This window comes from Symphalangus syndactylus, chromosome 17 (assembly GCF_028878055.3).
Source record: "Symphalangus syndactylus isolate Jambi chromosome 17, NHGRI_mSymSyn1-v2.1_pri, whole genome shotgun sequence".
Taxonomy (NCBI): domain Eukaryota; kingdom Metazoa; phylum Chordata; class Mammalia; order Primates; family Hylobatidae; genus Symphalangus; species Symphalangus syndactylus.
Window position 1 is genome coordinate 85,527,630 of NC_072439.2, and position 16,621 is coordinate 85,544,250.

Here is a 16,621-nt window from a genome sequence, read left to right on the forward strand (position 1 = left end):
ATTAGATTCTCACAGGAGCACGAACCCTGTTGAGAACTGTGCATGTGAGGGATCTAGGTTGTGTGCTCCTTATGAGAATCTAATGCCTGATGATCTGAGGTGGAACAATTTCATCCCAAAACCACCCCCCGCTTCCTGTCCCAATTCATGGAAAAATTGTCTTCCATGAAACTGGTCCCTGGTGCCACAAAGCTTGAGGACAGCTGGTTTGGATGTATTCCTTACTTCTGCTAGGTTTGGAGATGGAAAGAGAAATACAGACTCTACCTAGGTGTGTAAGTCTTAAAGCCCCATGGAAATGAGGCAGTTTATCTGCAGTTACAGAAACTTTTGCTTTGACATATAGAGAAAAACAGTTTGGGCTGTGTTGAAAAGGATAGGATGAAAGGAAATTATTTCCCTCTGGATCAGAAGTAGAAGGGTACAGCATTCAGGGTCATTAGAAGTTAACCGTCCTTGCCAAAATGCAGTGTGTCAGCTCATCGTCCTTACATTCATTGACCATGATGGGTCAGTTCCACTCTCACTTGGTATTTTTTCCTCATACCTAAGCAGTGGTATGTCCAAAAGTTAAATATGTAAGAAAAGGACAATGTAAATATTTCAAAAATCATCCAGGGAGCTACTTAGATTCTTGTGATATCCTTGGGGCAAAAATAAACCATTGAGAAGGAAGCTATTCCAATAATCACTGGAATGAAGGTGGAGAAGGAAATTGGAAGTTAGTATTTGTTGAGTGAATATTCATAGTCCGGGTAGTTCAAATGCATTATCTCACCAAAAGAGAAGTAAAAAGACTTCAAGGCTTTGAAGTGGGATTTGAAAGCCAAAGAAGAATGGGGTCCTGGACTCATCGTAAATGAAGGAAAGTCTTCATTTTTCCCAAGGCAGGGAGACAACATCGAGCACTCTAAAGTTACACTAAATTCCAGCAATTCAATGATAATGAATCAGATGCCCAAAAGTTGGGAAGCACCTATCTGAGCACATTTAAGTGTTGATTAAAATACTTGGCTAGAGGCTGGGTGCAGTGGCTCACACCTGCAATCCCAGCAGTTTGGAGGGCCAAGGTGGGCAGATCATGAGGTCAGGAGATCGAGACCATCCTGGCCAACATGGTGAAACCCCCCTCTCTACTAAAAATACAAAATTAGCCGGGCATGGTGGCACACGCCTGTAGTCCAGCTACTTGGGAGGCTGAGGCAGGAGAATCGCTTGAACCCGGGAGGCAGAGGTTGCAGTGAGCCGAGATCTTGCCATTGCACTCCAGCCTGGCGACAGAGTGAGACTCTGTCTCAAAAAAATACTTGGCTAGAAAATGTCAGTAGGAAGCCTTCCCTTGATCTCCCATGACCACGTCAAAGTATCTTCATTGTACTCAGAGCCAAAATACAGTCAGTTGTCATGCAGTTGAAAGGAAATAGATTTTGATCTAAAGTCTAGGAAGTTCTCCTCACTCTTGTCACAGGATAGGTAGATTACAGAAAAGAAGGAGGAAAATAGGAAAGGAGAAAGAATGCCACTAAAAGGGAAACATCTCTCTGGGCTCATTTGTTTTTTATGTTAAAGCTTTGCTTGATACTTTTTGTGATGTTCGCTGTCATTCATTGTATTTTTAGATCTCCAGTCTGGCTCAGCTGCCGGTAGTGGGAGTGGTGCCGGAGGAGGAGGAGGTGGTGGAGGCAGTGGCAGCGGTGGAGGCAGCAGCACAGGAGGAGGAGGAGGAACAGCAGGAGGAGGAACTCAAAGTACTGCTGGCTCTGGAGGGATATCTCAGCACCTGACTTACACATCTTACATCCTCAAGCAAACTCCCCAGGTCTGGTTCTCTGTAACTGGTATTCTAAATCATTTAGCTATTGGATAACTGTGCTTAATTATAACTGATTTACCTTACAGCTCTGGGATCAGGATTCAATACTAACACCTTAACCATGTTATCAATATCTCTATCTTGGCCGGGTGTGGTAGCTCATGCCTGTAATCCTTGCACTTTGGGAGGCCAAGGTGGGTGGATCGCTTGAGCCCAGGAGTTCGAGACCAACCTGGGCAACATGGCGAAACACCGTCTCTACTAAAAATACCAAAATTAGCTGGGCGTGGTGGTGCACGTCTACAGTCCCACCTACTCCGAAGGTTGAGGTGGGAGGATTGCTTGAACCTGGGAGGTCGAGGCTGCAGTGAGCTGAGGTTGCACCACTGCACTCCACCCTGGCTGGGTGACAGAGTGAGACCCTGTCTCAAAAAAAAAAAAAAAAAAAACACTATCTTTTTATCTTTTTATGCTTGCTTTGAGAGAAGAGGAAGTAGAGATTGAGAAAAATTTTAGTAACTTATCCAGGATCTTCCTGCCAAGCCAATGGTAGAATTTGGGTTTAAGCCAGGCACAGTGGCTCATGCCTGTAATCCTGGCATTTTGGGAGGCCGAGGCGGGCAGATCACCTGAGGTCAGGAGTTCAAGACCAGCCTGGTGCATGGTGAAACCCTGTCCCTATTAAAAACACAAAAATCAGTCAGGTGTGGTGGTGCACGCCTGTAATCCCAGCTACTTGGAAGGCTGAGGCAGGAGAATCACTTGAATCCGGGAGGCAGAGGTTGCAGTGAGCCGAGATCACTCCATGGTACTCCAGCCTGGGGGAAACCCTGTCTCAAAAAAAAAAAAGGAAAAGAATTTGGGTTTAAACCCAGATCTTCCTGCCTTAAAGATTTCTACTATGCTAATTGCCTCCCAAATCCATGAGGTAATAAACAGTATTAATGTACAGTTGAAAAGTTGCTCATAGAAGGGAGTGATCAAAGAGACGGTATCAAGTTGTAATATTTAGAGTTCAGTTAGATTTGATTAGGAACAGGTTTCCTCCTCCTCTCCTCTTGTCACTGAAGTCTTGGCTCTTTTTGAAGGAAAGTAATAGAATTTTGGTTCCAGATGTTCTTATTGAGAAAGACGATTATCAGTCTGAATGATTAAATCCAGCTTTGAGGACTAAATTGCAAAGCATGAGTTTGCAACAGGCTGTTCTGTAACTACGGTGCAAAGTTTGAGAAGTGGGAATAACTAATGGAAGTAACAGAGCACAAATATTCTTTTGAATTATTTTGCCTACATTGCAAAATTAAAGGGGAGAGCGTTGTAGCTTGTAACATGGGACGTTACATGTGATTTAAGGGATCAGAACAGTCCATTTGAATTTAACAAATTACCGGTTAGTTCTTTATATTTTTTTCTAACTTAGGGCACATTTTTAGTTGGTCAGCCATCACCCCAGACTTCTGGAAAACAACTCACCACTGGGTCAGTGGTCCAAGGAACACTGGGAGTCAGCACATCTTCTGCACAAGGACAACAAACGCTAAAAGTCATCTCTGGGCAGAAAACCACGTTGTTTACACAGGTAAATACGCCCATGCACACACCCCAAATATGGGGTGATTATGGCATTTATTTACTTATTTACATGTAGTTTCTCTCTTTTCACAAAGAAATTAAGGTTACATAAGAAAATGAACAATAAGGTCAGGAGTGGTTGCTCACGTCTGTAATCCCAGCACTTTGGGAAGCCAAGGTGGGTGGATTGCCTGAGGTCAGGAGTTGGAGACCAGCCTGGCCAACATGGCCAACATCGTGAAACCCTGTCTCTACTAAAAACACAAAAATTAGCCAGGCGCAGTGGTGCGTGCCTATAGTTCTAGCTACTCGGGAGGCTGAGGCAGGAGAATCGCTTGAACCCGGGAGGCGGAGGTTGCAGTGAGCCGAGATCGCGCCATTGCACTCCATCCTGGGCGACAGAGCAAGATTCTGTCTCAAAAAAAAAAAAAAGAGAGAAAGAAAGAAAATGAACAATAAAAAATATAGAAAAACAAAAATGAATCTTGAGGTTTGGGAAAATATAAGTCGAATGAGAAAATTAAGGCTCCAGGTGTTATTCTCATATGCAAACACTTAAGATATCTTGCACAGTTAAAAAAATCAAGGTATAAACGTGATAGCAAAGACAAAGTGAGAAGCATGGTCAGTTTTAAAGTCACACTATTTGTGAGAAAGAAAAAACGCATATTTCTTTAGAAGAAACAAAGCTTTCTTGACACTTTGTTGTAAAATTTCTCCAGAGGGGCTTCACGTAGAAGATCCAGAATGGGCCAGTTTCAGCTATAGTATCCAGACAGTGAGTGAGTAGCTGGGATTACAGGCATGCACCACCATGCCCAGCTAATTTTGTGTTTTTAGTAGAGACAGGGTTTCTCCATGTTGGTCAGGCTGGTCTCTAGCTCGTGACCTCAGGTGATCTCCCCGCCTTGGCCTCCGAAAGTGCTGGGATTACAGGCGTGAACCACCACGTCCGGCCTTGTTTAGAGTTTTTGCAAGGGTTCCTGGTCAGTAGTTTTCTTAGTAATTTCTGTCTGGTTTGGTGTCAGGGTAATAACTGGCCTCATAAAATGAAGTGGAAGCTTTTCCTTTCTTTTCTCTTTACTGGAAGAGTTTATATAGAATTGGTACTATTTCTTAACTGTTTAATTGAATATACCTGTAAAAGCCATATTAACCTGGAGTTTTCGTAATTGAGAAGGTTTTTATACTACAGTTTTAAACTACAGTTTCAGTTTATTTACTAGATACGGGACTGTTCAGGTTATTTCTTTTCTTTTTATATATATTTTTTGAGACAGAGTCTTGCTCTGTTGCCCAGGCTCCTGGGTTCAAGCAGCTCTCCCGCCTCATCCTCCTGAGTAGCTGCGATTACAGGAGCCCACCACCATGCCTGGCTAATTTTTGTATTTTTAGTGGAGACGGGATTTCACCATGTTGATCAGGCTGGTCTCGAACTCCTGACCTTGTGATCTGCCCGCCTCGGCCTCCAAAAGTTCTGGGATTACAGGCACAAGCCACCACGCCCAGCCCATTTTCATTCTTGCTTTTGGTAATTATGTGTCCTCTTTTTATTGATCAGTCTAGCTAGAGGTTTATCAGTTGTATTGATCTTTTCAAATTACCAGCATTTGGTGTCCTAATTTCTTTTTTGTCGAATGTCCTTACCCATGTTAAACAGATACAAGGCCCTGCAGTTCACTGTAGTCAGTTCTTTTAAATCTTCCTCAGATTTCATACTTGCTTGCGTTGCAGCAGTGCACAGGTGAGACAATTCCTGTTGCCCCTCCCTCCTTGCAGGGACTGGCTATCTTTAATCTTCAGGTTACTTAGCTACTTTGAGATTTCAGCCCTCCAATATGTTTCAAAAAAATAAGATTTTGTAGTGTATTCAGCCTTTTCTTGTTAGAGTAGGAGCAACAGTGCTTTATTGCCCTCTGTTTCCTGTGTGGAAGCAAAAGTTCCTGACCAACGGATTTTAGCTTGACAGAGAAAACTTTATTTTTATTTATTTTTTTATTTTTTATATATTTTTTTGAAATGGAGCCTTGCTCCATCGCCAGGCTGGAGTGCAGTGGCACGATCTTGACTCCCTGCAGCTTCCGCCTCCTGGGTTCAAGCAGTTCTCCTGCCTCAGCCTCCGAGTAGCTGGGATTATAGGCGCCCGTCACCATGCCCAGCTAATTTTTGTATTTTTACTAGAGACGGGATTTCACCATGTTGGTCAGGATCGTCTCAATCTCTTGACCTCGTGATCTGCCCGCCTCGGCCTCCCAATATACTGGGATTACTGGCGTGAGCCACTGCACCCGGCCTTTAGTTTTTTTTTAATTTTTCATCTTTCTGACTCAAGATCTAACAGAGAAGACTTTAAATTGCTGTGGTTTCGGATTACATAATACAACTAAACTTGAAGAAACTTCCACTTGTTGAGCTTTAGTGTAGCATCAGAGAAGAGTAACAACAGTATTTGAAAGAGCTGTTAAAATACTCTTCCCTTTTCCAACTACATATGTGGATATATCTCAAACCAACACAGCAAGCACCACAGGAAGGAGGAAGCGGGGGGTACAGGGCATGGAGAACACTGGAAACTGAATAGAACTGGCTGCTCTTGCCGCAGTACCCAACACATCACCCTTCTGGTTGCCTCAAGCTTCTGCCATCTCCAGATGTGGAGCATATCTAGCGTTTTTCCACGCTTCTGTGGCAGATTCTCCTGGCATGTCCCGCGTAAGGCTTTTATCACTTGGCGAGGCTTTCTTCTGCAGCCTCTTGTCTGTTTTTCATAGTTGCTTGTCCACTATTGGGCTCCTCAACTAGTTTTTGAACACAACCAGTAGAATACATTTATTTATTTATGCCTTTTCTGGTTTTTTCGGATTTGGTGCTGAGAGGAGTATTGCTGTCCACAATGAAGATAAAGCGGCACAAATGTTTATGCAATGAACTCTGTGGCAGCAAAGTATATAAAGTGCAAAGACTATTAGGAATATGAGGAGAATTTGATAAAACTACAGTCACAGAGAAGAATTTTAACATGTCTCAGCATTTAGCTAATCAAGTGGATAAATCTTTTTTGTTATAAAGGATTTATATTGGAATAACACTACTAACAGGCTTAATTCTGTATCATTGAGACACAGAATACACATTTTGCTTGTATGTCTGTGGAACATTAACAAATTGATTGTATACTTGGCCACAAAGAGAATCTCTTAGCATATTTCAAAAGCAGCATCCAATGTGCTTCATTCTGTTACTCAGTAAAAAAGTCAAATCAATAACAACCAAAAAACTTGAAAATTAAAATACTCTTCTAAATTCTTGGGTCAAAAAAATCCAAATAAATTATGGATGATTTAGCTGTTAATACAAATGACAATTTTATTAGGGTTCTCCAGAGAAACAGAATATAATATATATAGATATTAAGAGGAAATTTATTACGGGAATTGGCTCTTGTGATTATGGAGACCAAGGAGTCCCACGACATGCTGTTAGTAGGCTGGAGATCAGGAAAGCTAGTGGTGTGATTCAGTCTGACTACAAAGGCCTGAGAACTGATGGGCATGGGAGTGAGGGGCACACTGGCATTAAGTCCTGGAGTCTGAAGGCCTGAGAACCAGGAGCACTGATGTCTAAGGGTAGGAGAAGATTGATGTCTCAGCTTAAGAAGAGAGAGAGAGAATTCGCCCATTGTCCGCCTTTTTGTTCTATTCAGGTCCTTGACAGATTGGATGATGTCTGCCCACGTTGGCGAGGGCGGATCTTCTTTACTCTGTCTACTGATTCAAATGCTGGTCTCTTCCAGAAATAATATTTTACCAGGTACCTGGGCATCCCTCAGCCCACTCAAGTTGACATAAAATTAACCATCACAACAGTACTTCGTATTAAAACCTATGGAAACAACCCAAACCAGGCTCAAGAAAATTCAAAGCTTTAAATGCTTTTTCCTTTTATCCCCGCATCCTTTAAGATATAACAAAGTAATGCATAGATCATAAGTGTACCATTCAGTGAGTTTTGACAAATTTATATACTCATGCAACCACTATCACAATCATGATATAGGATAGTTCTATCACTCTTAAAACATTCCCTGGGCCAGGCACCGTGGCTCATGCCTGTAATCCCAGTACCTTGCAGGGCTGAGGCAGGAGGATCACTTGAGCCCAGGAATTTGAGACCAGCCTGGGTGACATAGGGACACCTCGTCTCTACCAAAAAAAAAAAAAAAAAAATCTGGGTCTGGTGGCTCACACCTGTAATCCCAGCACTTTGGGAGGCCAAGGCGGGTGGATCACAAGGTTAAGAGATTGAGGCCATCCTGGCCAGCATGGTGAAACCCTGTCTCTACTAAAAATACAAAAATTAGCTGGGCCGGGTGGCGTGCACCTGTAGTCCCAGCTACTCTGGAGGCTGAGGCAGGAGAATTGCTTAAACCCAGGAGGCGGAGGTTGCAGTGAGCCGAAATTGCGCCACTGCACTCCAGCCTGGCGACAGAATAAGACTCTGTCTCAAAAAAAAAAAAAAAACTATCTGGGCCATGGTGGCACATGCCTGTGGTCCCAGCCATTCGGGAGGCTGAGGTGGGAGGATGGCTTGAGCCTTTGAAGTTGAGGCTACGCTGAGCCATGATGGTGCCACTGCTCTCCAGCCTGGGCGATACAGCAACACCCTGTCTTAAGGAAAAAAAAAAAATTTTTTTTCTATCACCATTTTTCTGTTTCTTTCACCATAGATTAGCTTTTGTCTTTCTTGAACTTCCTATCAGTGGAATTATATAGTATGTAGTCTTTTATATAAGTCTAGCTTCTGTTATTCAACGTAAAGTTTCTAAGATTTATCTATATGTGTGTTAATAGTTTATTCTTTTTTTGTTCTTGAGTTATTCTTTCTTCTTTTTTTTTTTTTTTTAGATGAAGTCTCGCTCTTGTCCTCCAGGGTGGGGTACAATGGCGCGATCTCGGCTCACTGCAGCCTCCACCTCCTGGGTTCAAGGGATTATCCTGCCTCAGCCTCCTGAGTTGGGATTACAGGCACCTGCCACCACGCCTGGCTAATTTTTGTATTTTTAGTAGAGACAGGGTTTCACCATGTTGGCCAGGCTGGTCTTAAACTCCTGACCCTCAGGTGATCTGCCTGCCCAGGCCTCCCAAAGTGCTAGCATTACAGGCGTGAGCCACCGCGCCCTGCGAGTTGTTCTATTTTTGTTTGTTTTTTTTGTTGTTGTTGTTGTGGGTTTTTTTTTTTTTTTTTTTTTTTTTGATACAGAGTGTTGTTCTTGTTGCCCAGGCTGGAATGCAATGGTGTGATCTCAGCTCACTGCAACCTCCACCTCCCGAGTTCAAGTGATTCTCCTGCCTCAGCCTTCCGAGTAGCTGAAATTACCCACTACCACGCCTGTCTACTTTTTGTATTTTTAGTAGAGATGGGGTTTCACCACGTTGGCCAGGCTCGTCTTGAACTCCTGACTTCAGGTGATCCACACGCCTCGGCCTCCCAGAGTGCTGGGATTACAGGTGTGAGCCACCGTGCCTGGCCAGAGTTATTCTGTTTTTGTTCCATGACTCCACTTTCCTGTTGATGGACTTTTGGATTATTTCTGTTTGTTGTTGTTGTTGTTGTTGTTGTTGTTTGTTTTTTGCTGTCATGAATAAAACTGTAAACATTCTTATACAGATATTTTTGTGCAGGACAGCCTGATCATGGGGTAGATATATGTTTATAAGAAACTGACAAATGGTTTAGTAAAATGGTTGTACTGTTTGACTATCCCAGAGTAATATGAGGAAGTTTGATTTGCTCTACATCCTCACCAACACGGAGGATTGTCATTCTTTTTAATTTTAGCCGTTGTTGTGAGTGCAAAGTCATATCTCATTGTGGTCTTTATTTGCATAAAGCTCAAATGCAAATTATGCCATGGCTATTACTTGTGGAATCTAGTCATAACTTTTTCAGATACTGCTAGCTGTGTGACCCTGGTAAATTAATCTCTTCATCTCTAAGACAGGACTAAAACCTACCCTATACAGTTAGTGAAAATAATGACTTGTGATGACATAAGATATGTACAAGTGCTTTCTGTTCTTCCTGGCACATAGTAAGATCTCAGAAACTGATAAATGGTGTCTACTTGTGGAGTGCATTAATTTGGGACACTGAGCAGTCACTTAGACCAGACTTCGGCAAACTATAGCCAAGGCTTCCTGTTTGCGTTGTTGCTGCTGTGTTTTATAATTTCAACTTTTATTTTAGATTCAGGGGGTACATGTGCAGGTTTGTTACATGGGTATATTGCATGATGCTGAGGCTTGGGGCATGATTGATCTTGTCACCCAGGGAGTGAGCATCATACCCAATAGTTAGTTTTTTAACCCTTCCCTCCCTGCCCCATGTCATAGTCCTCAGTCTCTATTGTGGCCATCTTTGTGTCCACATTTACCCAATGATTAGCTCCCACTTGTAAGTGAGAACATGTAGCCTTTGGTTTTCTGTCCTGCATTCATTCACTTAGGATAATATTGGCCTCCAGCTGCATCTGTGTTGCTTCAAAAGAAATGATTTCTTACCTTTTCATGGCTGTGTGGTATTTGATGGTGTATCCAGTCCACTGCTGAAGGGTACCTAGGTTGATTCCATGTCTTTGCTATTGTGAATAGTGCAGTGATGGACATAGGGATGCATATGTCTTTTTAGTAGAATGATTTATTTTCTTTTGGATGTATGCACATGGATTGCTGAGTCATATGGTAGTTCTGTTTTAAGTTTTTTGTTTTGTTTTTGAGACAGGATCTCACACTGTCACCCAGGCTGGAGTGCAGCACCCTCGACCTCCTGGGCTCAAGCAGTTCTCCCATCCCAACCTCCCAAGTAGTTAGGACTACAGTCCTGTGCCACCATGGCCAGCTAATTTTTAATTTTTGTAGTGACAGGGTCAAGGTTGCCCAGGCTGGTCTTGAACTCCTGGGCTGAAGTAGCCTCCCAAAGTGCTGGGATCACAGGCTTGAGCCACTGCACCTAACCTTTGTTTTCTGTTGAGAAATCTCCAAACTGCTTTCCATGGTGGCTGACCTAACTTGCATTCCTACCCACAGTGTATAGGGCTTTCCTTTTCTCTACAGCCTATATCTGGTGTGAGATGATATTGTGGTTTTGATTTGCATTTCTCTGGTGATTAGTGATATGGAGCATTTTTTCATGTTTGTTGGCTACTTGTGTATCTTCTTTTGGAGAAATGTCTGTTCATGTCTTTTGCCCACTTTTTAATGAGGTTTATTTATAATGAGGTTTATTTATTTGCTTGTTAAATTAGGTTCCTTATAGATTCTTGATACTAGACCTTTGTCGGATGCATGGTTTATGAATCTTTTCTCCCATTCTGTAGGTTGTCTCTACTCTGTTGATAGTTTCTTTTGCTGTGCAGAAGCTCTTTAGTTTGATTAGGTCCCACTGGGTTTTCCTTTTTGTTGCGATTGTTGTTGATGCTTCCTGTTTTTTGTAAGTAACATTTTATTGGAACACAGCCACACTGATTTCATGCTGTAATCATAGAGCCGAGGAGTTGCAACAGAGGTCCTGTGGCCTGCAAAGCCAAAATTGCTTACTCTTGCCATTAAAAAAAAAAAAAAAAAGGCCGGGCGCGATGGGTCACGCCTGTAATCCCAGCACTTTGGGAGGCTGAGACAGGCGGATCACCTGAGGTCAGGAGTTTGAGACTGGCCTGGCCAACATGGAGAAACCTTGTCTCTACTAAAAGTACAAAATTAGTCAGGCGTGGTGGCGCATGCCTGTAATTGCAGCTACTCGGGAGGCTGAGGCAGGAGAATCGCTTGGACCCGGGAGGCAGAGGTTGCGTTGAGCCAAGATCGCACCATTGCACTCCAGCCTGAGCAAAAGAGCAAAACTCTGTCTCAAAAAAAAAAAAAGTTTGTTGAGCCTTTATTTAGACTACTGAGACTGTCATTTATAATTTATATCCAGCCTGGGCAATATAATGGTGACCCTGTCTCTAAAAATCATTTTCTGGTTTTAAATTAACCAGGTGTTTGGCTGGGCGTGGCAGCTCGTACCTGTAATCCCAGCATTTTGGGAGGCCAAGGTGGGCAGATAACGAGGTCAAGAGAGATTGAGACCATCCTGGCCAACATGGTGAAACCCCATCTCTACTAAAAATACAAAAATTAGTGGGGCGTGATGGCGCGTGCCTGTAGTCCTAGCTACTCAGGAGGCTGAGGCAGGAGAATCGCTTGCACCCGGGAGGCAGAGGTTGCAGTAAGCCAAGGTTGCGCCACTGCACTCCAGCCTGGGCAACAGAGCGAGACTCCGTCTCAAAAAAAAAAAAAAAAAAAAAAAGAAATAGCCAGGTGTGGCATATACCTGTAATCCCAGCTACTTGAAAGGCTGGGGCAGGAGGATCACTTGAGCCCAGGAGTTCGAGGCTGCAGTGAGCTATGATTGTGCCACTACACTCCAGCCTAGGTGACAGAGCAAGACCCTGTCTCTCAAAAAATAAAATAAAATAAAAAATATGTAATTTGTAAATGGTTCTCCAGTACTAAAATGCTAAGCCTATATCTAATTTAGAAGACCATTAACCTTACCCATTTAAATCTGGCCCCATCTAGGGTTGATTTTCATGTTTAAAGATTATACATACATTTAAGAGCACGTTGTAATCAATTGTTTTGAAAACAAGTGACCTATTATCTTTGAAGATACTGCTGCCAAATAGTAACTTGTAAATGCATTAGTTTACTTGTTCTATACTGGGGTAAAGGGATATTTATAGGTGAAAGGTCATAAAATTTGGAGCTTGTTAGAAAGGTGCGTAAACACCTCACGTAGGTTCTATTGGTAAGACTGTCTTGGATATTCTCCAAGTCTTGGGGCGTATCTCAACTGTCAGTAAGGAATGAGTTATGTCTATTATCCAAGGCAACATGATTATTTCTGCCCATTTTGTTTCTGCAGGCAGCCCACGGAGGACAGGCATCTCTGATGAAAATATCCGATAGCACCTTGAAGACTGTGCCAGCCACCTCACAGCTCTCAAAGCCTGGAACCACAATGCTGAGAGTAGCAGGAGGGGTTATCACAACTGCCACTTCCCCAGCTGTGGCCCTCTCAGCAAATGGTCCTGCACAACAGGTGAGAAATAGCATGTCAGTAGAGAATCCTAATGAGACATGAAAGTGGTATAGATACAAGGAAGATGTCCAGCAGGCACATCAGTGGACCTTTTAAAAATACTCAACTATTGCTTTTTTTTTTTTTAAAGAAATATTCACATACTATAAAAGTCCCCATTTTGTATATACAGTTCAGTAGTGCTTGTCATTCACATGGTTGTGCAACTGTCATTACCATCATCTAATCCCAGAACGTTTTATCATCCCAAAAAGAAGCCCAGTACCCATCAGCAGTCACTCCCATTCTGCCCTTCTGTAGTTCTAGGCGACCGCTGACCTACTTTATTTGGATTTGCCTATTTTAGACATTTCATATAAAGGGAGTCATACAACATGCCCTTTTGGGTCTGCTTCTGATGCTTAGCATGACTTTGCAGAGTTCATCCACGTTGTGGCTTGCATCAATACTCCTTTTCATGGCCGGATAATACTCAGTTTGATGGATATACCATATTTTCTTTATCCCTTCATCAGTTGATGGACACTTGGATTATTTTCTACCTTTTGACTGTTGTGAATAATGCTGCAGTGAATATTTATGTACAGGTTTTTGTACAAACACGTTTTTATTTCTCTTGGCTGTATACCTAGGGATGGAATTGCTGGATTATATGGTAACTTTTTTTTTTGTTTTTGGAGATGGAGTCTTGCTCTGTCGCCAGGCTGGAGTGCAGTGGCGAGATCTTGGCTCACTGCAACCTCCATCTCCTGGGTTCAAGCGATTCCCGTGCCTCAGCCTCCCAAGTAGCTGGGACTATAGGCACACACCACCACGTCGAGCTAATTTTTTGTATTTTAGTGGAGATGGGGTTTCACCATGTTGGCCAGAGTGGCTTCAATCTCCTGACCTCGTGATCCACCTGCCTCAGCCTCCCAAAGTGCTGGGATTACAGGCGTGAGCCACTGCGCCTGGCCTATGGTAACTCTTTTTAATGAGGAACTGCTAAACTGTTTTCCCAAGTGGCGACATCATTTTAGATTCCCACCAGCAATATACAAGGGTTCCAGTTTTTCCACAAACTCACCCAAACTTGTTCTTGTCCTTTTTTTTTAATTATGGCCATTGTAGTGGGTGTAAACTAGTATCTCATTGTGATTTTGATTTGCAATTCCCTGATAGTTAATGATATTGAGCATCTTTTCATGTATTTATTGGCTATTTGTATATCTTTTATCCATGTACATCCTTTGCCCATTTTTTAGTTGGTTGTCTTTTAATCATTGAGGTGTAGGAGTACTTTATATATTCTAGATATGTCTCTTAACAGATTTGCAAAAATTTTCTCGCACTCTGAGCTGTCTTTTCACTTTCTTGATAGTATTGAATCACAAAAGTTTTAAATTTGTTTTTCATTCCTTTTTAAAATTTTTAAATTAGGCTGGGTGCGGTGGCTCACACCTGTAATCCCAGCACTTTGGGAGGCTGAGGAGGGCGGATCACGAGGTCAGGAGATCAAACCATCCTGGCTAACAAGGTGAAACCCCCGTCTCTACTAAAAATACAAAAAAAAATTAGCTGGGCGTAGTGGCAGGCGCCTGTAGTCCCAGCTACTCAGGAGGCTGAGGCAGGAGAATGGCATGAACCCAGAGGGCAGAGCTTGCAGTGAGCCGAGATTGCGCCACTCCACGCCAGCCTGGATGACAGAGCAAGACTCCATCTCAAAAAAAAAAAAAAAAAATTAAATTATTATGGGTACATAATCAATGTGGATCTTCACAGGGTACATGTGATGTTTTGATGCAGGCATACAATGCATAATAATCGCATCAGGGTAATTGGGTTATCTATCACCCAAGCATTTATCTTTTTTTTAAACCAATTGTACTCTTTGTGACTATAAAATATATAAGAAATTATTGTGAATTTTGGTCATCCTGTTGTGCTATCAAATACTAGATCTTACTCATCCCTTCTAACTATATTTTTGTACCCATTAACCATCCCCACTCCCTCCCTCCCTGCTGCTGGCCTTCCCACCTTCTGGTAACCACCATTCTTCTCTCTGTCTTCATGGGTTCAGTTGGTTTAATTGTTAGCTCCCACATGAGTGAGAACGTGTGAAATGTGTCTTTCTGTGCCTGGCTTATTTCACTTAACATAATGTCCTCCAGTTCTATCCATGTTGCAAATGACAGGATTTCATTCTTTCTTATAGCTGAATAATATTGCATTGTGTATATGTACCACATTTTCTTTATCGTTCAGATGGACACTTAGGTTGATTCCAAATCTTGGCTTTTGTGAATAGTGCTGTAATAAACATGGGAGTGCAGACGTCTCTTCGTATACTCATTTCCTTTGTTTTGGGTATATACCTAGCAGTGGGATGTGGATCATATGGTAGTTCTATTTTCAGTTTTTTGAGGACCCTCTGTACTGTTCTCTGTCATGATTGTACTAACTTACATTCCCACCAGCAGTGTACGAGGGTTCCCTCTTCTCCACATCCTCACCAGCCTTTTGGATGATAGCCATTTTAACTGGGTGGGATGCTTTCTCACTGTAGTTTTGATTTGTGTTTCTCTGACAATTAATGATGTTGAGAATTTTTTTTATATGCCCGTTGGGCCATTTATGTGTCTTCTTTTGAGAGATGTCTGTTCAGATCTTTTGCCCATTTTCAAATGAGATTGTTTGGCTTTTTTCTATAGAGTTGTTTGAGCTTCTTATATATTCTGATTATTAATCCCTTGTCAGATGTGTATGTAGTTTGCCAGTATTTCTTCCCATTCTGTGGGTTGTCTCTTTGTTGATTGTTTTCTTTGCTGTGCAGAAGCTTTTTAACTTGATGTGATCCCATTTATACATTTTTGTTTTGGTTACCTCTGCTTTTGAGGTACTACTTAGGAAATCTTTGCCCAAACCAATGTCCTGGAGAGTTTCCCTAATGTTTTCTTGTAGTAGTTTCATAGTTTGATGTCTTAGATTTAACTCTTTAATCCATTTTGATTGCGTGGTGAGAGCTAGGGGTCTAGTTTCATTCTTCTGCGTAAAGATACCCAGTTTTCCCAGCACAAGTCTTTAATAAACTCCAAACTTACCTATTTTTCTTTCATTGCTTTTTCTTTTGATGTCACATCTGAGAAACCATTGCCTAATCCAAAGCCACAAAATTCAAGCCTATGTTTTCTTCCAAGTTTTATACATTTAGCTCTTATAATTAGGTTTCAGATTCATTCGAGTTATTTATTTATTTATTTATTTGAGATGGAGTCTCGCTCTGTCACCCAGGCTGGAGTAGTGCAGTGGCATGATGTCGGCTCACTGCAACCTCTGCCTCCCGGATGCAAGCGATTCTTCTGCCTCAGCCTCCGGAGTAGCTGAGACTACAGGCACCCACCACCACGCCCAGCTAATTTTTTTTTTTTTTTTTTTTGTATTTTTCGTAGAGATGGGGTTTCACCGTGTTAGCCAGGATGGTCTTGCTCTCCTGACCTCGTGATCCACCCACTTTGGCCTCCCAAAGTACTGGGATTACAGGCATGAGCCACCGCGCCTGGCCGCTTGAGTTAATTTTTGTACATGGTGTGAGGTAGACACCAAACTTTATTCTTTTTTGTGTAAATATCCAGTTGGCCTAGCAACAGTTGTTGAAAAACCATCTCTCAGTCGTCGAAAAACCATCTCTCAGTCGTCTTGGAAGCCCACAGACTTGAATGATGTGGCTTGACTTCTCAAGCTTCATCTCCTGCAGCTGCTGCTTCTCCGCCTGTGCCTCTTCTTCACAGGTGATACCACTCTGCTTTGCAGCTTCTTGAGCATACAATGTTCTTTCATGCCTCACCAACTTTCTATATACTCTCCTCTGCCAAGAAACACTGTCATTTCTTCCTTTCTCTGTCTTAAATCTGGAAGATTCCTCTAAAGTGCCTAATGTTTTACCTGAAGCTTTTTCCTGTACCCTCCTGTTTCTGTTCCTAGGCAGAAGCAGTGCCTTTCTTCTTGGTTGTGTTGGTGACATTTGCCTGTGCTTGCCATAGCATCATCATACTTAGGTGACTGTTCCTTGGTCGCTTTGCCTTAGCACTTAACCATTATGCCGGCCATGTAGTAGAT

At 42.4% G+C, this 16,621-nt stretch overlaps 1 protein-coding gene across 13 annotated transcripts in view; it reads left to right on the forward strand.

Annotated features, from left to right (window-relative positions):
* YEATS2 (YEATS domain containing 2) overlaps positions 1-16,621 on the forward strand; it is a 112,566-nt gene that overhangs the window by 73,762 nt on the left and 22,183 nt on the right. For all 13 annotated transcript variants that reach the window (XR_010116661.1, XR_010116662.1, XM_063621721.1 and 10 more), the window contains exons 18-20: positions 1,620-1,819; positions 3,234-3,392; positions 12,347-12,523. Coding sequence is in view for 11 of the 13 variants with exons in the window: in XM_063621721.1 (XP_063477791.1) it covers positions 1,620-1,819; positions 3,234-3,392; positions 12,347-12,523 (536 nt within the window). In the remaining 2 variants the exon portion in view is untranslated. The remainder of the gene's footprint in view (positions 1-1,619; positions 1,820-3,233; positions 3,393-12,346; positions 12,524-16,621) is intronic.